Here is a 26,437-nt window from a genome sequence, read left to right as displayed (position 1 = left end):
TTAGGGTTTCGATTGGTTTAGGGGTATGCTGTGGGGATAGATGATCTTTGATGATAACTGACTAGGTGTTTGCTTATGTTGCAATGGCTGGTTATCTATGTGGTTATGGTATGATTGTGTTTGGTGTAGGCAATTGTTGTGGAAGACATGTCTTACTTTGATAGGAGATGAATACGGGGATAAGTGAGTATTGTGATGATTATTGATATGCGCTTTTGTAGCCATTCAGGGCGTTTGTATATACTCGAGTCATTCTAGTTTCTTTCTATTTCGGAGGGCAGGCTTGGAAGGTGGGATGTAGGAACCAGTTGCTATAGTCAGATGGGGTGTCCTTTTATCAATCCTGTTTTACCATGCCCAATTCAATGCCAAAGATAGTCCAATCAACGAAGGGTAGACCCGTGAATTACTTCACTATGGACAAAACGCTGACTATTCCATAGCCAGCTTCAATCAATACGAATATGTACAAGACCACCTGATGCACCAATCACATCCTTACTGGAACAGCTCAATACAGTCAAAAATCTAGAGCAAGCAAGTCATTAGCCAACCAATCCATAGCCAAGACAGTAACTCAAAGAAAGCAAGTAAACACTTACGACGTTAGGAGCAAGGAACTCATCACCAGAGCTTCCGGAGATGATACTGATTGTGATCTGATGATTGTGTTAATTATGAACTTTTGAGGGATGCGGGAAGGGAATTGAGGGGCGCGCACAGTGTTCTCTCCTTCGACGATTGTTCCAGATGGAACGCTCAGGTCGTATACCTCGCCTAACCCACGGTAGGCTCCGCGAGTAACGCCGCGGGAGTTGAGGTTTGTGGGTGCAGAGGGGGCCGAACCTTCGTAGTCGTTGATCTGGTTTTTATTAGTTTGTTTTGCTTATCGGTCTATATGGATGTGTGTCGGTTTTAGAACGGGGTTTCTTACAGTAGCTTGAGGACGACCACCTGCGAACGAGAGGGTCGTTCCGATACGCAGGGTAGCGGCGCCAGTCTGGGAGGAAGTGGCTGTGAATTTGATTGTGACGGGATCGTTGACACCCTTGAAGGCAGCCATTGGGAAGTCAGTGGGCTCAGAGCTTCCTACGGTGTAGGTAAGGGGACCCCAGGATGACATGCGCGAGTCCGAGGGGTGCATCCGCAGTTGGTTCTCAGCGTTGCGGAAGCCGGTTGGTCTAGGGGTGATAGGTCAGTTACATCCATATGTGACTGGGTATTACGGGGGAAAATAGGGTACGTACGTTCCATCCCAGTCACCGATCTTGAAGATGGTTTCGCCTGTTTCCACGGATCCGGAGATGTCTTTGCTTGTTGATGATCCTGCAGTAACAGAAACAGAGGTCTCGGCTACCTTGTATTCGCCCTGGTAGTAGACCATGGTGTAATCGCCTGGCTTCATGGCCGGGGAAGTGAAGCTACCATCTGAAGAGGCGTATGTCCAGTACTGGGCATCGGCGTTGTACCTGTATTTATTATTAAGACAAATCAGATGCTATAATTGCACGGGGTATCGTACCAGTGAACGACCCATTTGAAGCTGGAGTCGGCTCCAGATGCAGTTCCGGATACAGTTCCGCGACCGTCGGCAGCGACGTAGCCCTTGATGTCCAGGTTCGCGAAGAAGGATGTGTCAATATCGGTGCTGGGTGTTCCACTGCGGCTGAAGTACATCGAGTATGGCCCATGAAGACCCTGACGTCTGTCCTCTGTTTGGACGTGGCCCGAGTTCTGCCTTCGTTAACAAAACAACTGAAAAACATAATGGTCTATCAAACGTACCATATACCAGTAGAGGGAGTTGTAGTCACCGCCGCTGTTGGAGTTGATATCACTAGTAAGATTAGTATGCTAGCATGTTACGTCGCAAATATTGTACTGACCGGAAGAAAGGACCACCAGAGGAAGTCTCGTATTGGTTGAGGATCATGCAAACACGGTGGGCACCTCCGGCGATACCTAGAAGCAGGTTAGCCATGCGTTACAGTCAGCAAGTATGTGCCTTACAATGTCTCTGGTCATCGATGAAGCGCTGGCTGGAGTAGAACTTGCTACGGGTCTCCCCGTCTACAAGAAACTATAGTCTTCGTCAGCTACCTTCATGTCCTTGTGTCATTTTTGTACTTACCACATCCGAGCCTTCGACCACCGAGCCGCCCGCAGTGGTGGATACATCGCCGAACGGTTCCTCGTTCGGTAGGAGCTCCGAGTTAAGGCGTGCAATGAACCGCAGCTCACCAACGGAGGGCTCTGGATTTGATTAGGATAAACGTCAGGAACTTCTTTCTTGGCTCCGGGACGTAAAACTAACCCTCTGTAGTGTATGTCGCCATGTGAATGATCGGGTCGCCATTGTGGACAACGAAATAGTGTGTCAAGGTATCGGTGTCGCAGGTAACCTTGATGTAGTCCCCTTTACAGATAAGATATCAGTATATACACGGTCAACATAGCTTGTCTTAAATTCTTAGCTCACCATCTTCTACCGCAGAAACATCTGCACTTCCAAGGCCGGAATTGATGTGGCTGCCCTTGCCGGAGTACTGAAGTTCCGAGCCATAGTAATTGATAGAGGTGATATCGCAGCTCGAACGGGAAACTGTAAATTTGAGAGGGTTTTGCGACCCAGCGTCAATGACGTAGGAGTCGTCAGAGGTGGTAATTCCAAAGGCCGCATTGGCGACTCTGGCCCAAAGAATAGAGGACGAGAAAAGAAGGGTTCTCGACAACATGCTGTCTGTCAATCCTCTGCAGAGTTGTACAAGTATTTTCTTCCTGGATCTTCGTCATGTTGTCGGCCATTGTCCCTTTATATTCGCTCCCAACATGACTTCTACTAGTAGTCCCCAGTGCCCAGACCACGAGAGGGGCATGAAGACAAACTACGAGCAACAGAACCCCTGATTAATTATTCGAAGAGATGGGCCAGTTTAGTTCCACCAATCTCGAAAGCCATGGTTTATTAAGAACCCAGGTGTAGCGCGCACGACTCGACGAACGTACTGGGAATACCGGAGCACTGGCCGTCGCTAAGATGATCGCTGACGAAGTTTCCCTTTTTGAAACCGGTAGTTACGGATTGTTAGGAAATCCTCCAAGTACCGTTGGATATTTATGGGACCAACCCATGGCCAAGAACCCCTGCATCACCTAGGCGAGCATATCATCCACTGGACTCCGCATAGGTGTTTCGTCTTTATTCTGAACATGGGAACTCTTCTGTGGTCATCAAGGAAAGCGCTTTGGTGTTGGCCGGTCGCTTTGCGAAAAATGACTTCGGATGTATTTATAGCGAGCACCCGAAGTTATGTGACGATCGCAGGTCAGTTCGTTTAGCAGAGTAAATCCCGCCGGACAAACGGCCATATTCCTGTTCTTCAGTGGTGGACTTCGTTGTGAAGCGATGCGGAGTCACGATTTCAGACTCGGCGGATTTGGGACACTGGTGCATCAGTCCCATGCTAGTGCAGTGGGGCCATATGCTATCTCCATCAATCAGGATACTTAATGGTGTGATCCGGCCGTTCTTGTGCGAAAATGTGCCGAAAAGCTTTATATTGAACTTCCCCTTGGCATGACCCTAAAATATATGCTTCTCCGGAAATGGAAGCCAAAGTGTATCATTAGGATTCTTCAGCTCTTCCACATGGATCCCCTCTGCAGTGAGACAGCCAATGGGAGACGGCTTGTCACCAAGAAATCTGGACCGGTTTCCAAACAAGACATTGACAAAGCTGGAGGCTAGGTGTATATCCTGCTTTTGGCAATATTCTGCGATGCGTTGCTTACCCCTTTTCTTTGATGCATGGCTGCTGTCGATGTCTCTACGCCAATGCGTAGGTTGAGGCGGTCTTGAACCTGAGATACGTTTGGCCATTGATGTTCAATCATAAGACAAGGTCATATCCTAAAATGGCAATTCACTGCCAATCAAATGCATTCCGCTAAAAGTTGGCTTGTGGTTGCACACTAAAGAACCTTTTACACGCCATGATCGCTAAAGAGAGCCGAACTATGGCTTACTAGTAGTTCACGACTGGCGTTTACGTCTCAAGGATTTCCATGTTGTGGCAGTTGCTGTGCTATCAAACAGGAATTGTCACCTGAACATGATCACGGGTCGCCTTCATCATAATTGAAATGTCCATTGCACTTTTGGATGCTTCCTCGTACCACCCCAGTCCCACCCCACTTCAGCCTCAGCGGTGCCGAGCAACTTCATGGCGCTTGCCACATTGCCATCCTCAGGTCGGTCTCGTGAAGACAGTAAGAGCTGTTTATGCTCCTCAGGAATGGTTTCGATCTGTGAGCTGAGCCGAAGCACCGCTCGAGGTCTATACTAGGGCGTCGACCTTAGGAGTATCTAAACCCGTGGTTGTACAAGGTTAACTCTGAGGATTATTGCGTATTAAAAAGGAACTTCTGAAGGTGGGTCTTCTGCCATTGACATAATGCGTTTTCACATTGAGTGCATCACTTCCAAGTCAAGCAATATTTCTTGTCTTCGACGCTGGTCTGGAAAAGCGTATCAAAGATTCAACGGGTGGACACTAACTCGCGTGCTAGAAAAGATGTGATCGTGCAGTAAACTCCTATGCACCCATCATATACGGAATATGCATGCTTACTGTTTGTCCCCTTCTGTGTAACAAATATCCATAAGTTGCCATGGTTTTAGCCGGTGGGCTGCAAAAAAAAAAAAAAATGCCTAAGGCTATAGCAACAGAAATAGACCATATGTAAAATGCGGTCTTCAATAGAAATCATGGTGTGTACACTCTTCCTAGGTGCATGGGTAGTGTCAGCATTCAGACTCCATCTGTTACATGTGGCGGCTGACTGTCTTTGAAGGTCCAAACACTCACACACATAAAATTGTGGGTTGTCGGCATTGTACAGCCCTCAATTCATGGGCATTGTAAAAACTAGGCACCCACTGCTGCTTGGCTCGAAACACCGTACAGTGGCATCTGGATGAGCTGGGATAGTTCTTTTGTTCCTGTCTAGCATATTACAGCCGCAGCCGTTGGTACATAACAGTTCAGTGAATAAATCCATCGAAATTATCTCCTCGAAGGAAATATATGTGGAGGTCTATGAAACGAGCTGTTCGATCAAACATATTGCCCTCCTAGCTGAACCACTTGACGATATGTGTTTTACCCAGACTACTACTGCTCCAAGACCATAGGTACGAAGCCTTCAAGATTGAAGCCATCAGGCATTCAATGTTCACGGCAATTTGGTGGCTGCATTACGGCCGTCTGACTGGTTGCTAAACTTAAATGTGATTCAGTTCAGCTATATAAAGACAGTCACCGTTTTCAATCAAGTTCCGATCTTATTTGGTGGTTGGGACATTCATGACATTCCCTAATAGTTAACGATCGACAGGGCTCTTGGCGCCATGTGTACAACAAACACCGATATTATAGGCGTGGCGTCTGTCCACCGCCCGGGCCGATGTCCGAAGCCATCCAATCTGGATACTTCCAAGCACTCCCATTTCCGCGTTAGGTAACATGTTGTCCAACGTACTCAGACATATTCGTTCACTTTATATGAGCCTACTGCAGACAATGTAGTCCTGGAAGGCCTTTACTGATACGTCATGAGGAACTTACATTGGATTGGCTGACCCGGCCAAGACTGGGGTGTTCTCGTTGACGCAGCCGTCCGGCAAGAGTATCTATCAATCATTGCGCATACATATAATAGACACATGTACTACCTCTTTTCTCTGCTGGTAAGTTATCTGTAACCTTACTCCTCGAGATACCCTTTGTTCATTTCACATTTTGTGCGCGTGCGAGCATGAAAAGTCTCTGTCTCTTCAGACCAATATGCGTTTCGATCTTTTTCTAATATTAGTACCCAGCCTTGGTTTTCTGGCTGGCCCTGCTGTGGGCTTGGGGATGCTTGGAGGGTCTAGGTATAAGCGAGAGCTTCAGTTGGCTGCAGAGTTGAACTTGGACCCCAGGTCACTTTCCAACAAAAATACTATACATTCAGTGCTCGCCAAGACCAATACTCAAGATGAGACGGTCACCACAGAATACATCACGGTGTGTTTACGCTTGCCTTTCTCATGGCTCTTTTGGATCCATAGTTAACCACGTTTTTAGATTCCTATCGACCATAATGATACGGATGTTGGTACGTACCAAAATCGATTCTGGGTGAATGATGACTACTACGAGGCTGGGCGTCCGATCATCATGTACGATGCCGGAGAAACAAACGCAGAGCGTATTGCCAAAAATCACTTGACGTCGAATTCGTCATTTTTCAGGAAAATCCTCGAGGACACTCACGCGATGGGTATTATATGGGAACATAGGTTTGTTCTTTTCTGAATAACTATAAGTTGCCCAGGCAGCTAACGGCATGTAGATATTACGGAAACTCTACTCCATTTCCAATTAGCAGGGATACACCGCCTGAGCACTTTAAATACCTTACGACCAAGCAAGCTCTTGAGGATATCCCGTATTTTGCGCAAAACTTCAGCCGCTCAAAGTTCGCCGACCTTGATCTCAGCCCCAGCTCTACGCCCTGGGTCCTTGTCGGAGGTTCATATGCTGGAATTCGTGCTGCGTTTGCCCGTAAGGAGTACCCAGACGTTATCTTTGCAGCTTATTCTTCCTCTGCTCCGGTCCAAGCACAGCTGAATATGAGCATGTACTATGACCAAGTCTACCGTGGTTTGGTCGGACATGGTTTTGAAAACTGTGCCAAGGATATCCATGCAGCTCTAGGTTATATAGACCAGCAACTATCAAACAATCACACTGCTGCTGCTATCAAAAAGCTATTTTTTGGCACCGGAGCTGAGCAGAACAGCAACGAAGGCTTCACAGCAGCTTTGGTGACTATCTATACGTATTTCCAGAACTATGGCCTTGACGGTCCAGAAGGAACTCTGCGCGAACTCTGCCAGCATCTGGAAGTGGATCCTACAACGCAGGAAGCAGCAGGTCCTGATGGCTTCGCCCCAGTCCGTGGAAGCAAGTATGTGGCCGAACGTTGGGCTGCATGGCCAGCGTTCACGCCATTGGTCAATAATATTTTGGAGACCAATTGCAGAGGACTTAGTGATCCTGCTAAGCCGTCTTGTAAGCTGGACATAGCATATTATGACCCTGATTCTATCAGCTGGAGTTGGCAGTATTGCACCGAGTGGGGATTCTATCAAAGCAACAATTTTGGCCCTCATTCACTGCTCTCCCGCTACCAGACCCTGGAGTATCAGCAGGAAGTATGCAATAACCAATTCGCACTGGCGGTCGCAAACGGCATGCTACCGTCACGACCACAGACGGAAGCCCTGAACAAAGAGTACGGAGGCTGGAATATCCGACCATCTAATACTTTCTTCACTGGCGGAGAGTTTGATCCATGGAGAACGTTGTCTATGCTGACAACTGAAGATATCGCGCCTGGGGTTGCACCCGATGGAATCACGTTATCTACTAAGATCCCGAACTGTGGCGAAACGAGCGAGGACAAAGTGTTCGGATACCTTCTCAAAAATTCTGAACATTGCTATGATTTTCAAGGCTTATCCACGGAAGGAAAGGCGGCTCGCGACCTGTTCAAGGAAGCATTGACAAAATGGCTACCATGCTTCAAGCCTTCAAGCCCCAAGGCTTCCAAGGTGAATGTGACGCAAGCGGAGTTAGCAAAGGGGGCGGTAATGTGGGGGGCAAGAGAAAGGTAGAAGATGTGGAGTGGATGAAGTTCAAGTCTCCCACCTCCGAGGGCCGATCTTGCGATTTAAGGCTAACCTCTTTGGGAGATGCTTGCGATGGCCCAACAAATCATGTGCCTGGATTATGTCTCTCTCGATACGAAGTACTTCCTCGTGCTCGGTATTCGGTCGCAATGAACTTTCTCTGTACATAGTATTCAATGTTTGAAGTCACCCATACACATGTGCTTTCAGTCAATCGATGTATAAGTACCTTGCTCTTACCCGCCCGGGCACTATTCCTAGGTTCTCATTCGTGTCCAATTCACATCACTTAGTGGTACATACATTGCCCTACTTAAAAAAACTGAGACTCCGTCAACCATCATGCTGGCCCAAATTGCTCCGCTGTTTGGTGCCCTGTGCATTACCTTCCTAGTTCTGCAGTACCTCCAGCGACTTTATCAGCAGCGCAAGCGAGCCCAATCTCTTGGATGTCAACCTGCCGCTCAAGGGCCATCAGGCATCCTTGGAATCCGATCGTTTGTAAGGTTACTCAACGAAGTTAGGCACAAACGATGGGTTGAATATCTTGCCGGACAGTATGGGCGGTTCGGAAACACTTATACCCAGAAGGCTCTGGGTAAATGGATGTTGTCAACCATTGAACCGGAGAATATCAAAGCTCTCCTGGCAACCCAGTTCAACGATTTCGGCCTGGGGACCAGACATCGTGAATTCTATCCTTTACTTGGAGACGGAATCTTTACTCTCGATGGTTCCGGCTGGTCTCATGCACGTGGGCTGTTACGGCCTCAATTCACCCGAGATCAGGTAGGGAAACCCCCTAATTACTGGAGGGTATAACTGCTGACTCTCTTAGGTGGCTGACCTAGAGCTCATGGACGGTCATATCTCCCGTATGATTGATCTCATTCCCCGGGATGGTTCGAGTTTCGATATTCAACGTCTCTTTTTCCTTCTAACGATTGACTCTGCCACGCATTTCCTGTTTGGAGAATCGGTAGGCGCTTTGGAATCTTCCAACAGCGAAAGCCTCTTGGGGAGATCGTCTGTCGGAAGTGCACAGGGATTCGCAGAGGCATTTGGTACCGCCCAAGACTATCTGACAACCCGCTCGCGTGCTATGCACTTTTACTGGATGGTCAACCCGAAGGAGTTCCGTGATGCCAATCAGCGTGTTCACGAGGTTGTTGATCACTATGTTCAGCTTGCTATCCAGTCCAAGAATAATCCGGATAAGAAGTCTGATAGATATATTTTTGCGGAGGCTTTAGCTGCAGACAACGATAATCCAAAGGTACTGAGAGATAATATGCTCAACATTCTTGTGGCTGGTCGTGATACCACTGCCAGTCTGCTCAGCTCTGCATTTTTCTACTTGTCACGCAACCAGGATGTTTGGAAGAAGTTGCGACAAACCATCGTCGGCGAGTTTGGGGATAGTCAAACCCCGAAGGGAGAAATTACACAAGCAAAACTAAAAGATATCCCATACTTACGATATGTGTTGAACGAGGGTATGTGCTTTTGCCTCTTTATCAGTCATAGTTTATAAGGCTAACAAGTTTAGTCCTCCGGTTGTTGCCCCCGGTGCCTCTCAACTTCCGTGTCGCTGCCAAAGATACCTCCCTGCCAGTTGGAGGCGGCCCTGATGGAAGATCCCCTGTCTTTGTTCCAAAGGGTCAAGTTGTCGCATACAGTGTCTACGCTATGCACCGCCGTACAGACTTATACGGACCCGATTCTCATTCGTTCCGCCCAGAGCGCTGGGAGGAAAATGGCAGACGCGGTTGGGACTATCTTCCATTCAACGGAGGCCCTCGGATCTGTCTTGGTCGTAAGTTATATTTTCATTTTTCCCCCATATCAAGAGAAACGCTAACCATGGGATTTACAGAGCAATACGCACTTACAGAAGCAAGTTATACCCTTGTCAAGTTGATCCAACGCTTTGATACCCTCGAGTGCGCCGACCCAGAATTGAAACAGCCCGCGATCCTGTCTACTCTCACCATGTCGCATGATCGGGGTGTGAAGGTCAGACTTTACTCATCAGTGCAAAAAAGCTGACTTGACCAAATATAATGCAATGCTTGAATGTTTTAATGATTATGACTGTACATAATGGCAGACCCTGGATACAGTTCGCTCTAGGCTGTATGTTATGTATTTAGCTGAAAGTCTTCAGGATTTATCTCCGCTAGACTACTCTTCCAGTTCGATATTCCAGTAAAAAAGAATTGTTCCAACAATAGACCTCAGTAAATCAACTCGATCGAGTATGAACGCTCGATTTGTATACTGAGTTCTAGCCATGATCAGTCCTTGTGCCTGAGGCACCAAAGTATCCAACAAGTGTAGAGAAACCCCAGCCACATGTGGCTGATATAACATGTGGCGCACTTCCGTCCGGTCACTGGATGAATATCGCCCATTGATTCAGCCGTTTGAAGCTTTTAAATCACATCCTCAAATTTCACGAGAAGTGAATAAGAAAGAAGTAGCATTCACATTCCTCGCATTGTTATTAATCATTGAGGACTTCACCAGTCAATTAAGCATCAAATCTAATTGAGTATTGAATTACCCATTTGAATTTCACTTATCACTACATTCACTTCCAACATCGTCCTGTTCGGATCTTTCTCTCTCAAGATATTTTGTACGCAGGGACGCGCGTCGCGTGGACTGAATTTATTTTCAAGCCCGTCGCCCTCCGTGCTCGGAAACAATGACCAGCACATCACAAGCTGCGCCGAAATTCCCCACGGTACCAGTTGTGGTACCCAAGATGGAGTTCCCATCTAAACAAGGCCCCCCGAAGGTCTCGGAAACAAAGCCAAACAATAGTAATATGATCCCGACCAATGTCATCAAGTCCGAGGGTGACAACATAACTGTCAACACCACATCATCCCCGGCAATACAACAAGACTCCAATGCAAGCAAGCAAGTCTCTGAGTCGGAAATGCAGCTCGTATCATCTCTCGCAAAGCTCCAGGAATTGGAGGCTATGGTTTGTCTTAACATCCGCTCATCCTTGGGTATACATGACTAATGTGCGATGCCAGATTCATCAATTGCGGACGCTGCTCCCGGACCGTTTGTTGGAGCCTTTGGTGCCTATTGTAAATCCAAAGGCTGCGGCGGGGAGGGCAGTACCGAGGTCGCCGCAGATGCTGTATGAGCAGCTTTCGCAAGCTGCGAAGGCTGGTGTCGCCGAGGTGACAGAGTTTCAGAACATGTGGCGCAGCCCTGAAATGAACGCTGTGTGGCAACGTGTCGATGCGCAGATCAAGGAGAATGGCGGGCAATTGTTGCAACCGACCGGTGTTTGGGATCGGAATTACGGTACCCTCCTTGAAGAACTTGTCAAAGAGGAAAATGCCAGGATGGAGCAGCATCAGAAGTCTGAGGAGGAGCTCGAGCGTTCGAGGATCCAGTCCACTGAAGGGGGTTGGAGGGCGATTGTCGACAGCTTCGTCCAGAAGAATGTGCCTGGAGTGCGAATCTTGCCGAGTAAAACTGAGACGGCTATCACTGTTGTCCTACCAAAGGCCGGTATGACATTCAAGGTACATACGGTCGGTGGATCAGAGGTGAACGGCGTGCCTGAATGGCAGGTCTCGAACCGAACGATGCCTGGTCAAGCTAAGACGAAACTCGAGAGCGCAGCATCCGATTATTTGAACTCTCGTTCGCGACAGTGGGACCTCGCCTATCTTCTTGTGGGTGGTTTCCTCCAGATCCCCCCAAGTAAACAAGCTAACAAAGACCAGGACATGATATCATCATACTCTGATGTTAAACAAACACCCTGCATAAAGTGCGGCAAGATGACAGACAACGCAGCACAACTACCGGCCATTCGGCAACAGAAGCAGCTCTCTGTGCCCCAGCAATCACCAATCTGGGAAGCTTATCACCCAAGCTGTATCTGATTATTCGACCCTCATCATATCAATAGCTTTACTATCACTACAACATCTTCGGCTGTACAATACATTTGCCCTATTATCGGGCTCATTACAACTCATTATTTGTCAAGATACCATGCTTTCTCATCCAGTTAAACAACCAGACCACCACAAAACTATATTGAAAACCATACTCCAGGACGAAGAATCTTAGACTACTTCCCCCTTGGATGAAACTCACAAAAAAAAATAAATAAAAAAAAGCAGGCTCATACGAGAGCTCCCTTAAAATATGGATCCCAGACACCTTCCCTATAATGACCAGTTCATTCGATATGACCATGCCCTGTCCAAGCATATATAACCATCCCCCCTCCCCTCACAAAAAAATCATTCATCCAGCCTAGCTACAAGCCAAAGCCAACGATAACCAAAGGCATCCCCCCGGAGCAAGGATTAGACCAGATCCAGGAAGTATCAAGCTTTAGTCTTTGTCGAATCAACTTGGATGTGTATCATCCTGAAAAAAATGATCCGTTTCGCAATTCAATACGACGTAGACTGAATTTGTAATTATGGCTAGGCGATATATATGTATTTACATCTATTAGCCAGCTAAGGCAGTATTAAATTTGGTAATGAACGGGCGTGTTTACTCGCTTAGGGCGGTTTGTTCTTTGTTCTCTTGTATGGTCCTTTTTCTATCTTTGATACTTTTGCTTGCTCCGAATTCTTTACAATATTTAGACCTCATATACATCAGGCCCTATTAGCTATTTATCTATTGACAGTATCATATAAAACAATGACTAACATCATATAGAATAATTATAACAATCCCGCTGCTGCTCTGATCGACAAGGAGGGGAAGAAAAAAAAATCTCCAAAATCACAAATCCCAACCATATTGCACAATTCAATCACATAAACGCCAGTCCAGCCTGCTGATGATCGCTATCATGAGAAATCGCTCAGCTAAATGCAACGGGAAACGGTAACGTATAACTTCATCAATGGTCGGTTTTGAAGAATTACGTGAAGAAGACACCGGTGCCGCTTGCGAACCAGGTGAAGGATGCGACGGTGATAGCAGCCATGCCGACGGCGAACTTGATAGCGTTGCGTTCGGTGCTAGTGAGGGCACTGTTGCAAGTAGCACAGGTGTAATCTAGGGCGTGTTAGTGTTAGCTTGTTTCAAACGAGACTTGATGCCCATGGGAGAAAGGAGAACGTACGGTCAAGAGGGGTGTAAGACTGCGGAGTGTACATTCCGAAGTTGTAACCGATTTGTGAGCCCAAGTGTCCAGCAGAAGCAGTGTCTCCAAGCGTGGAGTTCACATCGTAGACATACAAAGTGTACGTCGCAGTCAGCAGTGGAACCGTCGCATTAGATTGGTATTTCTTGGTATCCCAGACAACCTTGCCAGTTTCCGAGACACTCATGTTGCTCGCGATGGTATAGGTTTCACTGTTCTTGCTGCAGGATGCGACGACGTTGACGGCCGACGGTGTCACCTGAAGCGAGGTGTATTTCCATTGGAAGGTCACATATTCGCCGATCTTATAGTAGGTAGTGGCTCCGGCAGACGTAAACATCGAAATACCACCCACGGGGTCCCGAGGATCGATCGAGGAAGAGGAGGCATCTGTACCCGTCTTGGTCGACTTGCCCGTCGCTTTTCCAGTCTTTGTGCCAGTCGCTGTTCCTGTCTCTTTGCCTGTCTTTTTACCGGTTTCTGTGGCGTCGCTCTGGGTTTCGGTCTTCGTGGCGCTCTGCTCAGTGGTAGCAGCAGCACCGGTTGTTGCTTTATCAGCAGCAGTCTCTGCAGAGGTTGTTTCTATAGAGGTCAGTTGGTTGTTGAACAAAGCATGATCGCGGTTCCGGATGATACTCACCCGCTCTAGCCACGACTTCACCGTGTGGGTGTGGCCAAGCCGAGACCATGCCCAGCAAGACTAGGAAGCATAGTACAGGAAGAAGAGCGATGGACCGCATATTGACTTAATCCGAAAGATGCACTGCCTAGTTTGGACCACAAGATGGATGATCGATGGACCCCTGGATATCTCAAATTTAGGTCGACGGTCGGATCGATGTCCTCCCTAGTTCCGAGCGTTTGTGTCCAAGTCACGAACGCTGACCGACGGTGGATGGATGAACCTAGCGAGGTGTATCGTGTTCAATGCAATGCTGACGAATAGTTCTGCGCGGAAAGAAATGGCAACGGGGGGGTTGTAAAAGTCCTATTCGAGACCGGTGGGCCGGTGAAACATGCAGATCGGTTGATATGATATGATATGAGGGGACCCTGAACGAGTAAACAAAGCGAGTGACTGGGATTGTAACAACCCAACGTGTTGTAGTGGGAGGACAAAAACGAGGGAAATGAAAAGAAAAAAAAACACAGCAATCACAAGTGACTACAAATAGACAAAAGACATTCGAAGGTCTGGTGAAAAGGACGATGAGAAAAGAACAGCGGGAACGAAGAAACAACTTGATTGATTGGTGTTGTTCTAACCCTTTTGGGCGCATGTGAGACATTCTGGGCTATTTTTGGGGCGGTTGCCGGCCTGAGGCAGTCGCGCGACCGTGTGATTTCTTCATTCCATTAGTTCAAACTAATTTCGTTCTTGTTGCCGATAAACTTATCATGGCTTTTTTTTTTTTTTTTTTTTTTTTTTTCCGGAATTATTGTTAAACTCATCTCTATGCTTTTTGTCAACTATATCGCTGGAAAACTGCTACGACCTGAATGTTTTCTTCTCCCCGTCTAAGGATTTTCCCCGGTCGCTTAACCAGCCATTGAACAACTATTGACGACCATTGGATGCGCACCATGTTTATTGAATTTTTCTTTTGCTCTGGCTATTGCTATTTATCTGTAACATCAGGGTCATTAAGTACCGAAGATCGTCAACCACGGTGTAATAATATACACTCAAAATCCAAATCTCATCCCAAGCAACTCATTATGATTATTAGCATTAAATCAGCATATACATGTATCCAGTATTGATACAATCATCTCAGGGACCGGGACGTCTTTCCCGGATCCCCTATGGAAGCACCACTCACGAAGCCTCGGTCACTCCGAGACCCATGGCAGGCCAGTGGCAAACCTCGTGCAGATTCTCCGCTTTAGGAAACTGGTTCGACGTTGAGTTGAACCTTGCTGCAGGAGGAGGGAATAGTAGGCTGGAGGTACTTCCACAGATAGAAGAGCTGGGGCGCATTGTGGTACCAGTCGCAGACTATTGCGGGGATGTTAGTGGCGAGTTCCTGACATTGGACTGAGGGCTCCACTAGAAATGGAAACTTACCCAACCAGCCGCCAAATCCCTGCTGTTCCGACCACTCCAGACTGTCACCGTTGATGGAGAAATCACTGTTACCATATCCGGTGTTGATCTCGACCGGCTCCCACGCTGTGGAAATGTTAATCCTATGTTCCTGTGTCCCGAGGGCAGGGGAAGGGGGAAAAGCTTACCGCCGTAGTTGTTCTGTGGTCGCATTACCAACCCCCAAGGAAAAGGTGTGTCGAGACTGAACTGGACATTTGTGCCGTTCAGGAATGCCGGGCTTGCGGTACCAACGTCCGAGGTGAGAACAGCATCGTTGAATCCAGCACCGGTGTGGTAGCCGTAGACGTAGAGGTCGTTGTGTGCCGAGTTGTCAGCGCCAGTGGTCTTGAGATGGAAGAGGTCCTTGGGCGTGTCGCGAGTACGGAGAATGGGGTTGGCCGCCACGGCGGAGACCAGCAGAGCGAACGAAGAGAAGAACTTCATTGTGTAAAGAATTCGATGTTCTGTTCGGATCAATTAGGCGCGATAGTAATAAGTATTCTTAACAAATAATCTAACAAACAAGAAAGAGAAGAAAGACAGGTTGGTGAGGATTGAAGATTGAAGATTGATGAGGAATGTGGAATGTATGATCGCGGGGTGGCAAAGGGAGGCGATGGGATTGAAGTACTATTTATGCCCGAATAGCCACCGCACCACATGCACTTTCTCCCTTGACTGTGGAGAGAATATCGGCCCCGGTTCCCCGAGTAGTGGAATGATTAGTTACTGGTTTGGTATTGTTCACGGAAACAGAAAAGAAAAAAAAAGAAAAATAAAAATGAGAGAGAGAAAGAGAGAAAGAGACAAGAGTGAGTGGCACTACAGTTGGGGCCAGTCACTGACTTGGTAGTGGAGGGAGAGCTCCACCGAACGCGGTTGTATCCTTTCCACTTGGCCTGCGTAAGAAATCATGGAACTGGGTCTTCACAGCGGAGATCCTTAGCCCAGTGGACCAGTGAAGTTGAACGATCGTCGGTTGCTGGGGAATAAAGACGCGGAGAATTGCTGAGATTCTGAGACATACGCCCACACACACAGTCTTCTTTGTATGATCGGTTTATTTCTGTAAAATTATTTCCCTCAAAGTGAACATGTACACAGTATGTATGTACAGTACAGTACATCATGTATGGTTCCTATTCTCCGTGCGGCAATGCATTGTGTAGTCGATGTGGATAAAATTTGACACAGACTTACTCCATAATGTACATCATGTTTCTTTTTTAGGTGGTCTTGAAAATGTTTCTGAGGCTCCTGATTGAATAGATCTCATACATCTTAAATTAATTCGAACTGATCTTCGCTTCTATTTTTGATGATTCCTCCACAATACTGCAGTGATACACCTGACATCGACATTAAAGGACCACTGCATAAGCTTCGTCTCTCACGCCTCTTGGTTTTTTCGGACAATTTTTTTTGGCAGATAAGGATAAACATATCAGTTCCCTGGGTTCAACCTTTGCTACTGTCATACCTCAGAATCAATTACGTCGAGAATTATCCTTTCGGCTCTTTTCTCCACCTCGGATCCATGGGTGAGCCACCACTGACCATACAGGAACAATTCTGCAAGGATTGAACAAAATCACTTTGAGTATTGCGATTCCATATACGCTAATATGCAAGGCTCAATCGTGCTAAGCAATCAACTCAATGCCAACCAACGTTGGAAAATATGGGAATCAGGAAGGGAGACAAAGGACAAGGAAAAGATGGGGGAAAGACGGAGGAAAGATAGGACCAGGTTTTCGAAGGAGAGTATCCTTTATTCTTCTATACAAATGCATTCGATTGATTATTTACATCATGATCATCGGGTTCCACTACGTAAGCTTGGGACAAAATCCCGTCCTGCATCACTAGTAATCATAATTGTTCCTTTACTTACGAACCCGTGTGGACGACACCGAGCTCTTAATACCCCTGCGAAGAAAACGAAGTTGCGAGTCGTGGAACACTGGGTATATTCTGACATTACACTAGCCTATATGGAGAGGGAGAGGGAGCGAGTTATATTTTGAAGAATTATGTGTCTTTCTATTATTATATAAACCATATACAATTGGCCAAGGATAGCATTCAAGTAGTATAGAAACCCACAACTCCTTCCCTTCTATAGCCACGGAACTCCGTATCCCAAGTCGAGGCCAGTGTTAAAAGCCCATTCACGGCAGCATGCTATTTAGTTCTAAACAATACCCACCACGCCAATGCCCCTAGTATCATCAAGCTTTTGTCCCAGCTCATCAAGCCACGCACGGACCTGGGAGGAAGGAAGAGAAACACTAGGGTTAGGAGAACAAAAAAAGCAGGAAACGACCAATTATCTCTTCTTAGCGTACTCTGACTTCAGAGACCATTTGCCTCGGCCGTTCCGTCCACCCTTCTCCAACACAGCAATGGTTTTCAGCATTTCCTTAAATTCAGCTGACCGTTGCGGAGTAGTGCAGAAACGGTTGAAATGGTCAATCAGCATCTGCGTATGAACGGACCCGCCGTGGGATACAATAAAGTCTCGAATCATGGTAATGAAATCCGCACCACTAGGGGCCTTGCCTGGCGCGGGGCTGTTACTGTTGCTTCGGGAAGGAGTGCGTGCAGAAAGATTGGCCAAGATGCTAGCTGATGACGGTCCGGCTACAGCTCGTCTCGCAGAACTGCTACCTCCACCGAAGGCCGGGCGAGCTGCGGGCTCCTCTGGCCTCCCAGCAAGTCCAAACTGACCTGTCCATGTCGGCGTCCCAATGGGCACAGACCGTGCTGCTTCTCCCGCTCGGCGCAGCTCCTCGGCGGCTTCGGCGGCGACCTTCTTCGCTTCTGCTTCGATAATCTTGGGATCCGCCCGTACAACGCGCTTGCCATTCACGATCTGATCATGCTCCAGCGCGGAATGAACGCCAGAGCGGGCGAAGATGCCCTCCATGATACGTGACTCCTTATAAGCACCGGGAGGTCCCTGGTCTTTGTCGGCCGCCGGCTCCGAGTCGCCCTGAAAGTTCTCAATTGATGCTACACCTTCAACACGGCTAACGTCTTTCTTCTCATCTTGTTGGTCCCTCGGGTGACTCTGTACGCGGGTATCTGTGCGTGTCGGCTGAGTGGTCGTGCTACCTCCCTCTTCGTAGGTGATGTCGGCTTCTTTGAAAATTTTGCTTGTTTCCGTGGGACCTTGGCCCTCTTCTCCGAGAGAAAATAAGTCGTGCAAATCGCTTAGTTGAAAAGTCTGGCGTTGCTTAGGATCCTTCAATATCTTGTTAGTGAGGAATTGCTTGAAAATTTGTCGGTGATAAATTTTCTCCTCAATTGTCCCAGCCGTCATCAATCTATATATTGTAACCTCGCGCTTTTGTCCAAGCCGCCATGCTCGCTCACGGGCTTGCACATCGGTTGATGGGTTCCAGTCGGGATCATAAATGATCACCCGATCAGCCCCTGTTAGATTTACTCCTAGCCCTCCTACCTTTGTGGTAAGGAGAAACACGTGAAGATCCGGATTATTATTAAATTCGTCAACCATCGATTGCCGATGGGCGATAGGTGTGGTGCCATCCATCCGCCGATAATTGAACCCCGACAGAGATTCCACAAATTTTTGAAGGATGTCCAACATGATACGATGTTGTGTAAACAGAAGGGTCTTATGCCCCGTATCTTTCCACAGCTCAAGGAGTGACTTGACGACTTTCATTTTGCCCGATTTATCAGGGACACCATAGTCTGTTTTATGTGATGTAAATTTGTGGCTCTGTAAGTCTGGGTGATTGCAAATTTTTCGCAGAATATCCACTCCAAATAACACTTGCCTGCGGCCTTTGAGAATAGACTGCATCTCTTCAGAGCCGAGGAATGCCTTATACGCCTGTCTCTGCAACTTCGTGAGCTTGCAGAACAATACCTGTTCGCTCTTCTTAGGAAGGTCCGCGGCAACATCGATCTTGAATCGCTGCAGGAGATACGGGCTGATGGCATCTTTCAAAGTCTCTGCACATTTCGCTGCTGTTTGCACTTGTAAGTTTGAAGCATTAGCATATCCGCCCTGACGGATAGGGAACTCGAACTGATTTCGAAAGTTCACCAAGGTCCCCAGACGCATGGGGAAAACAAAGTCGAACAACGACCAAAGCTCTGAGAGGTTATTCTGCATCGGTGTGCCTGACAGAATGATTCGATGTGGTGTCCGGAGTTCCTTGCAATGGATAGTGATCGAAGTGTTGGGATTGCGGATCTTGTGGCCCTCATCTAGCACAGCGCAGCCCCATTCCACTGGAATTAGAAGAGGGGTATAGGTCTGCAGGCCGGAGTACGTGGTCACCAGCACATGGCCCTCCTCTACCACACGTTTGACGACTTTTCTCCCGGCTTTCAGCCCACCCAGACTGCGGCGACTATCCCACGTCTGAGACAGAAGTGCGTCTTCCCTACTACTCTCACTTCGAATATTTACCATCCCACTGCCGGAGGTGTGCAGAATTGAGACACGAAAAGGCGGCCACCAGCGGTGAAACTCATTAACCCATTGCTTCATGACAGTGGCAGGACACACAATAATGACCGGCTTTGTTAGCTTTTTGCTGTAGTGAAGCCCAGCCAGGAAAGAAATGACTTGAATTGTTTTCCCAAGTCCCATTTCATCCCCAATGATTCCTCCTACTTGCTGCTGCTGCAATTCCCATAGCCATTGCACCCCTGTCTTCTGATAGTCAAACAACAGGGGATAAATGTCACCAGGGATGCGGTATCCGTTGTCATACTCCACGTCGGGTACACTGGGATGAGGCATGAACCACTCCTCCTGTTCTTCATGTTCATGAGCGTCTGTACTGCCCTGCAGGGCACGCTCCCGCGCAGCACTCCTTCGTGTGACCCAATTCTGAAGCCTGGCTTGATAGACCTTCTCATTTCCATCATCCAGCCCGCTGAAATCCTCTATATCGTCTGGGGTATTCTTGGCCTTGCTTCGAGTTGCGGATTGTGGCGGCGTTCCCTCGGGTACGAAGTCCTCCTCATCTTCTGATGGCGACTTTTCCTCTTCCGACGCTACATAACTTGCTGAGCCATCGTCTGAAGCTATATCTTCTACAGTCGTTGCTATCTCATCTGTTTCTTCGGAATCCATGGTTGTCTCTCTGTCCTTAGACATTTTGGTCAATTTTCTCCGCTTTTTAGGATATTCATCCACTTCCATAGATGCTTCGCTCGCTTCATCAAAGCCAAAGCTAGGGCGCACAAGGTTTCGGTGAGATACCGCAGATCGGTTTTTGACTTGTTCCAATGCTTCTCTTTCGTCGTGTTCGTCTTCGGCGTCGATGAGAGCGTCATGCAGACTAGCAAGGGGTCCCTCATTCGGGCCGGCACTCATTTTAGAGAATGGTGTTATTTTCCCTGTTCGGATGAGATAATCCCTGCGAGACTCATTAGGCATTCGACCTGTCCCCATAGCGGGCCCACCAGATTCCTGTCCTTCATGTCTTTCATTAATACGTTGCTGTATTTCTTTGAGGTCATTTGCCAACGCGGCATTACGGGTTTCTAGTTTTTGAATCTCATTCTGTAGACGGACCCGGGCAGATGTACCAATTGGCTGGGACATTCGCTGGTGTGCTTTTAAAATCTGAGCTTCAAGCTTTCTATAAGAACGTTAGCATATATCTCAAAAAAAAAGCCTTTGCCACCGATGCTTATACTCTTTTTCATGTGTTGTACGTTCTAGTCTTCTATTATCACGTTCGTCTGCTTGCTCCATGAGCAACCTGTCGGCCTATATCCATTAGCAAACAAGAACCCAAAGCGGCACGGTGACAGATACCTGACGAGTAATATCTCTCTCGAGGTCATCCTGGTCACGAACGTCGGCTTGAAGCTCCCGTAGACGACTCGCTTCATCTGTGCCCATTGCGGAAGCTTGATCTGAGTGAACTGGAATTGTTGACGAGACTGCATCTGAGACCATCGCTTGTTTGTCCTTGATGTGCTCATTCTGAGCCAAGGAGTCTGGACCGCCCTCCATGTAGTTGTCCATACTCGGTGAAGAAAAAAAAATTTAAACAGAATGTGAAGCTGTTGCTATACCAAGACTTCGTATTACCAAATGAGGAGAGACTATGTACGAAGTAAAGTCTCCATAGAGTATATCTTTAAAGGAAGAAATTATCCAACAAGACTGTCTCAAGATCAGATGGCGTAGTACCTGATTCAACGGATAGTTTTAACCAGGATACTGAGACCTCGGAAAAGGGAAGGTCACTAAGACTGAACTTAGATTATGCTATACAGTCCCCTGCGTATCAGTCATACGCATCAGTAGGATTAGTACAAGTATAACGTGAATGAACCAGCAAGGCCTATCCATGTCTTGATAATCATAATTACGGCAGAATGGTTTCACCGATTGTGAGTCACTGACCGCCTTCGGGGCTGGACTGTCCCAAACTGACTAACCAGACGTTCGTCATGGCTTAGCCTCCCACGTCACTGGTGGCATCAGCGTTGGGGCCACTGGGCCGCCATACGGAGTATAGTCTAGATTGGGTATTAATCTACTTTTTGTTGACTGATGGATGCCTATCAATTGTGATTCTAGGGCTCATCTCTGTTAAATGTCGAGCATGCCACTAAATAGCGGGGAATACCTTCTTTGGCCTAATTTAGTTCCGCTTAAGTTGCATGCCACGGGACATACCTAGTGTTTAACTTACGAAGCTGTCTTTTCCATGCTGCAAACGTCAACTGACTTGTGTATAGTACATACTGTACGAGCTGGACGGGTAAGTCGGGTTGTGTGCTAGGTAGACATCATGGCTTGGGACTTGGTGCACATAGGTGCGATATAATCCGCTTTGTGACCTAACTGTCCTGTAACAGTTACTGAGTAATTATGAAGGTATTGTGTGTTCTTTCAGTGGACCAGACGCTAAGAGGCTGGCTGGGCGAGGTAAAAGTAAACAAATACTACTTGGTAATATGTAATATTAAGGAATGCAGTAGATAATAATGACAGCCAACTAACCCTATACGAAGAAGTTTAAAATAATACAGATAAAAAGGTCTTAAAAATAAAACGAAAGAAATATAAAAATATAGAATCAGATTATAAATTCCGTTTTCTTTTAGAAAGATTGTGAAATCCCTGGACCTTTCCGGAAGAGCAAATCTAGGTATTCAAAGTATTCCGTACGAGTCGTGAGATCAGCATCCCGTTCATCCATACGCCCTGGTCAACCCAATACGAAGTTAAAAGAAACAAGGCCCCCTTACACTACCAGGACTAACTAGCAGTAGTCTAGCTTTGTTATTAACGAGAGAAAGATAAACTATCATCTAAAATACGCATGTAGTTTATGGGCTGCTGCCCTTTGCCCTCGCCCTGAATGCCATGTTAAACCCAACGGCAGCCTGAGGCCTTCCAACGCAAACACTCCCCTCGAATCTCAGGCATCTCCACTCCCTCCACCAACCTCACTTCCTTCCCTCTCTTCTTCTCGCCCCCTCCGCAATTAGTCGTTGTCAGCACTCCTTCGGCTGGACGTTGCTTCCACCACTTTCCCACACAGTCTACATTTTTGGCTGTGTGCTTCTGCTTGGATTCCCCTTAACCCCCGGGGCTTCCAGCAGTCGGTACTCCCTTCGTTTCCCCAGCCCCTTGGCGTGTCAACCAGCCCCATCGGCTTCGGTTTGTTGCGCACGTCGTCACTGTGAATTGCCCACACCCCATCCGTTGACTACTGGCCGCCTCGCCCTTGGAACTCCAAACCCTCCTCCCCATAGCGACAAGTCGTCTGGATGATGAAGTGCCGCACAAATCGCACCTAATCTCAATTCCTTTTTCTTTCCTTCCATTATCTTCGAATTGCTATCGGGTTCGCTCGTGCTCCGCTTCGTCTCCGCTTGATCGCGATACGTGCGTTTGCTATCCCCGCTACCGTATATCACCCGGTCGCGGTGCATGTGCGCTTTCGACGACGAAAAGGTCATCGTCCGATTTCCTGACCTGGGCAGTCTCCGTTATATGAGAGGCATTGTGTTAAGAGGACGGACAGATGGATTCGCAGTGGCAGCATTACCAGGATCCCTCATTGGGTCGTCCTGCACAGTTCAATAATGGGTTGACGTCTAATCCACCACAGCTCGGTCCAAAATACGGCGGTCAACCACAACAGTCTCAACCGCCCGTGGGATACACCTACGAAGCCTTTCAAACCCCCGGTATCGCAGCAAAGCCCGCGTCGACCGGTATGAACTCAAAATCCGTATCGATGGCGTCGTCTCCAGCTGCGACGCCACGTAGCCGCGATTATGTCACCGATGCAGACACGACAATGGAAGATGCGGATCCATATAACCGGGCGAAATATTCAACGAGGCCATCCCACCATAGCCGGCCTTCCTCCCAATACTTTCCCAGCGAGGAATCATCGGCCGCCCGTAGGTATTCTCCGATGAATGTGCTGTCACCATCGATGCCCTACAATACGAGTCCCGGAAAGCCTCATAATGCGTATGCCTTTCCTCCTGGGCCAAATCAATCTCGCCGTTCACCAACAAGAGTGCCGAATTACTCCTCGCCGCCTCAGCCTTTTCAGTCGCCTCCCTGTAAGCTCACATCTTGCGGATTTATGAAGTTAGGTGACTGACGTAATCCATGGAACAGCTGGTTCACGCGCCCCGCGGCTCCCCCCTTTGCAGCCCACAGACATGAGTCCAGAGCAATTCTATCCCCCGTCGGCAGGATCTCAACTCAGTGCACCTTTTGGGCAAGATGGAAGATCTCCTCGCTCTGCGTCAATATCTGGTGGCAGCCAACAACCAGGTCGGGGCCCAGTACCAAAGTTCCAGAAGATCAAATCGGTCCAGGAGCTGAAGCCGCGCGTAAATGCGCAACCCCCATTTAGACGTGCTAACCCTGAGGGTGGCTTCATTAGTGTAAGTATCAAGAGCTGGCCAAGTTGCTGCATCTCTAACATCTTCATAGCCGCTCCAAGCCCTGACCACGCACCTCCCTGCTACGTATCGGATATGCAACCCCGGCTTTAACTACGAATCCTCGAGAAACCCAAGGCGAGTTTTGACAAAGCCCAGCAAGGGAGTCAAGAATGATGGTTACGACAATGAGGACAGTGACTACATTCTGTACGTCAACGATATTCTGGGGAGCGAGGAAGCAGGCCACAAGTGGGTTAATCATTCATTCGCTCGTCCATTACCGTCTGTATTGACAATCCTAGGAATCGCTATCTCATTCTCGATGTACTAGGACAGGGAACTTTTGGCCAAGTCGTGAAGTGCCAGAACCTAAAAACACAGGAAGTCGTGGCTGTCAAAGTAATCAAGAACAAGACCGCATACTTTAACCAAAGCATGATGGAGGTGTCTGTCTTGGATCTGGTAAGTTCTCCGTTACTCAGGACTCGACCCACATGCTAATTTTTATCGCAGCTCAACAGCAGATATGATAAGAATGATGACCACCATCTACTACGACTTAAAGACACATTCATTCACCGACAGCATCTCTGTTTGGTATTTGAGATACTAAGTGTTAATCTTTACGAGTTGATCAAACAAAACCAGTTCCGAGGGTTGAGCACGACACTAGTGCGTGTATTTGCTCAACAGCTTCTGAACGCGTTGAGCCTGTTGAATAAGGCGCACTTGATTCACTGCGACTTGAAGCCAGAGAATATATTGTTAAAAAAGTTTGTCCTTGCTTCGCTGATGAAAAGAGCTTGGCAGCTAACTTGAGCTTATCAGTCTTGAGAGTCCTATAATCAAGGTCATCGATTTTGGGTCTGCTTGTGATGAACGACAGACAGTCTACACATATATACAGTCAAGGTTCTACCGCTCTCCGGAGGTTCTCCTTGGATTGCCGTACGTCGATATTCAATCTTCCCTCCCACCCATAATGATACTCTGAGACTGACGTGGATTAGTTATTCCTCAGCGATCGACATGTGGTCACTAGGATGCATCGTCGTTGAACTCTTCCTCGGTTTACCTCTTTTTCCAGGATCTTCCGAATACAATCAAGTTTGCCGGATTGTGGAAATGCTAGGTCTGCCGCCAACGTGGATGTTAGAGATGGGGAAACAGTCTGGTGAATTCTTCGAAAAGACTCAAGATGAGTTTGGGAGAAAGACATATCGCCTAAAAAGCCTGGAGCAATACTCGCGGGAACACGGCACGAAGGAGCAGCCGAGCAAAAAGTACTTCCAGGCGTCGACATTAGAAGAAATCATTCGAAGCTACCCGATGCCGAGAAAAAATATGAAACAAGCAGAAATTGAGCGAGGTTTGTCTCCAACAAAGATAGTACCTGTCTCTTTGCTAACAGATTGCACCAGAGCTAAATAACCGAGTGGCCTTTATCGATTTTGTTCGTGGCTTGTTATCAATCAATCCGCTGGAACGCTGGTCTCCACAACAAGCCAAGCTGCATCCTTTCATTACGCAGCAGAAGTTTACAGGACCTTTTGTACCTCCCATGAACCTGAAATATTCCTCTCTTAACAAGACTGTTGCTCCTGGTATTCAGCAGCAGCAGCAGGCCGAGGCCGCAAGCAAACAGAGAGCGGCACAGGCAGCACACGCTCAGTCGGCTGCACAGACTGCCTACTCGATGCAACTAAACCAATTCCACACACCCGCCCATGCTCAGCCCCCACCTCCCATGTACAATGGGGTGTTCACTGGCCACCAACAAGGCGCTCCTCCGCCATACCCTACCCAGCAGCCACCTGGCTACGGTCATCAGATGAACCTTATGCCAGGTCAGATGCCTCAATCACAATACGCACCATCCCAAAGTCTTTATGCACAGGCAACTACAAGAGCGGGTCGGCAACGTGCCTCCACGATGGACCCTCAGGGTGGCGGGGTCCCACCCACTATTCAGCGAGTTGCCAGTCATCTCGACCCGAACGCACCCATTCGATTACAACCTAGTCCGGCATATTACCCTCCCCCTCCTGACGGATATATTGACACCGGTGCTGCGAATCAACGACGACGAGGGAGTCGTGCAGGTGGCACACGTAACCGGGACTTTATTAGGACCCTTGAAGACGGCGTACTAGGGGGTGATGGCTTCATGGGTCAGAACCAGTGGCACTAAGCACAAATGTGCTGAAACCAGTTTGAGTGGCACCCGTGGGTGCATTAACATCTTGTATTAGTGAGTGCACTTTTGACCGGGCAAGCATAACTCCAGATGCATATGCTCGCTAGGCATGACCGCAGAGCTGCTCCAAATTATTGTTCTGCATTGCTTGACATTTGGACCCTTATGCGCTTCCCTTCCAGCCCCTCTGCTACTAGCCTTTGCCGTCCAACATGCCCCGGCCACGACTAAAAAAAAAAAGTGTTCCAATGCGCATCCTGTTCCGTCCGGTTGTGCACTTGGTCGGCACGGTCTGCGGACCAACACGGTATAGATTCGAGCTTTGGCTAGGAGGGA

At 47.9% G+C, this 26,437-nt stretch overlaps 9 protein-coding genes across 9 annotated transcripts; 4 read left to right on the top strand and 5 right to left on the bottom strand.

The window, feature by feature from the left end:
* Window positions 1-427: 427 nt before the first annotated feature.
* rglA (putative rhamnogalacturonase B) lies at window positions 428-2,926 on the bottom strand. Its single transcript, XM_032063386.1, has 12 exons — window positions 2,480-2,926; window positions 2,315-2,416; window positions 2,132-2,253; window positions 2,011-2,080; window positions 1,887-1,962; window positions 1,786-1,837; window positions 1,523-1,734; window positions 1,248-1,469; window positions 935-1,181; window positions 722-862; window positions 603-659; window positions 428-528 (listed from the first exon to the last, which is right to left on the bottom strand). The coding sequence occupies exons 1-12, from the start codon at window positions 2,733-2,735 to the stop codon at window positions 499-501; spliced, it is 1,587 nt and encodes a 528-aa protein (XP_031919980.1). The 5' UTR covers window positions 2,736-2,926; the 3' UTR covers window positions 428-498.
* A 2,920-nt stretch (window positions 2,927-5,846) lies between these two features.
* Window positions 5,847-7,723, top strand: BDV38DRAFT_267022 (putative serine peptidase, family S28; the record flags this gene model as incomplete). Its single annotated transcript, XM_032056513.1, has 3 exons — window positions 5,847-6,068; window positions 6,129-6,343; window positions 6,397-7,723. The coding sequence occupies 3 exons, from the start codon at window positions 5,847-5,849 to the stop codon at window positions 7,721-7,723; spliced, it is 1,764 nt and encodes a 587-aa protein (XP_031919979.1).
* A 179-nt stretch (window positions 7,724-7,902) lies between these two features.
* BDV38DRAFT_4513 (cytochrome P450) lies at window positions 7,903-9,944 on the top strand. Its single transcript, XM_032063379.1, has 4 exons — window positions 7,903-8,527; window positions 8,577-9,234; window positions 9,288-9,554; window positions 9,615-9,944. Exons 1-4 carry the CDS (start codon window positions 8,081-8,083, stop codon window positions 9,785-9,787), a joined length of 1,545 nt encoding a protein of 514 aa, XP_031919978.1. The 5' UTR covers window positions 7,903-8,080; the 3' UTR covers window positions 9,788-9,944.
* Window positions 9,945-10,162: 218 nt separating this feature from the next.
* On the top strand, window positions 10,163-11,685 carry BDV38DRAFT_232325 (RNA polymerase II mediator complex subunit MED27 domain-containing protein). Its single transcript, XM_032053026.1, has 3 exons — window positions 10,163-10,733; window positions 10,789-11,445; window positions 11,497-11,685. Exons 1-3 carry the CDS (start codon window positions 10,449-10,451, stop codon window positions 11,656-11,658), a joined length of 1,104 nt encoding a protein of 367 aa, XP_031919977.1. The 5' UTR covers window positions 10,163-10,448; the 3' UTR covers window positions 11,659-11,685.
* Window positions 11,686-12,328: 643 nt separating this feature from the next.
* BDV38DRAFT_4411 (uncharacterized protein) lies at window positions 12,329-13,712 on the bottom strand. Its single transcript, XM_032063348.1, has 3 exons — window positions 13,531-13,712; window positions 12,870-13,472; window positions 12,329-12,802 (listed from the first exon to the last, which is right to left on the bottom strand). Exons 1-3 carry the CDS (start codon window positions 13,628-13,630, stop codon window positions 12,666-12,668), a joined length of 840 nt encoding a protein of 279 aa, XP_031919976.1. The 5' UTR covers window positions 13,631-13,712; the 3' UTR covers window positions 12,329-12,665.
* BDV38DRAFT_4483 (uncharacterized protein) lies at window positions 13,446-14,309 on the bottom strand. Its single transcript, XM_032063369.1, has 2 exons — window positions 13,607-14,309; window positions 13,446-13,472 (listed from the first exon to the last, which is right to left on the bottom strand). The coding sequence occupies exon 1, from the start codon at window positions 14,177-14,179 to the stop codon at window positions 13,796-13,798; it is 384 nt and encodes a 127-aa protein (XP_031919975.1). The 5' UTR covers window positions 14,180-14,309; the 3' UTR covers window positions 13,446-13,472; window positions 13,607-13,795.
* Window positions 14,310-14,776: 467 nt separating this feature from the next.
* BDV38DRAFT_276979 (uncharacterized protein) lies at window positions 14,777-15,423 on the bottom strand (the record flags this gene model as incomplete). The annotated part of the gene is made up of 3 exons (XM_032058379.1): window positions 14,777-14,889; window positions 14,959-15,063; window positions 15,126-15,423. 3 exons carry the CDS (start codon window positions 15,421-15,423, stop codon window positions 14,777-14,779), a joined length of 516 nt encoding a protein of 171 aa, XP_031919974.1.
* A 1,578-nt stretch (window positions 15,424-17,001) lies between these two features.
* Window positions 17,002-21,449, bottom strand: BDV38DRAFT_4377 (DNA-dependent ATPase RAD26). The gene is made up of 3 exons (XM_032063346.1): window positions 20,792-21,449; window positions 20,670-20,743; window positions 17,002-20,612 (listed from the first exon to the last, which is right to left on the bottom strand). Exons 1-3 carry the CDS (start codon window positions 21,002-21,004, stop codon window positions 17,309-17,311), a joined length of 3,591 nt encoding a protein of 1,196 aa, XP_031919973.1. The 5' UTR covers window positions 21,005-21,449; the 3' UTR covers window positions 17,002-17,308.
* A 1,572-nt stretch (window positions 21,450-23,021) lies between these two features.
* On the top strand, window positions 23,022-26,095 carry BDV38DRAFT_276977 (putative protein kinase Yak1; the record flags this gene model as incomplete). Its single annotated transcript, XM_032058378.1, has 8 exons — window positions 23,022-23,574; window positions 23,633-23,904; window positions 23,954-24,153; window positions 24,207-24,366; window positions 24,418-24,677; window positions 24,733-24,852; window positions 24,915-25,273; window positions 25,326-26,095. The coding sequence occupies 8 exons, from the start codon at window positions 23,022-23,024 to the stop codon at window positions 26,093-26,095; spliced, it is 2,694 nt and encodes an 897-aa protein (XP_031919972.1).
* Window positions 26,096-26,437: the final 342 nt, after the last annotated feature.

Source organism: Aspergillus pseudotamarii (assembly GCF_009193445.1).
Source record: "Aspergillus pseudotamarii strain CBS 117625 unplaced genomic scaffold BDV38scaffold_1, whole genome shotgun sequence".
NCBI lineage: Eukaryota > Fungi > Ascomycota > Eurotiomycetes > Eurotiales > Aspergillaceae > Aspergillus > Aspergillus pseudotamarii.
Note: the sequence above shows the minus strand (reverse complement) of the source record. Positions and strands in the feature narration are given on the sequence as shown.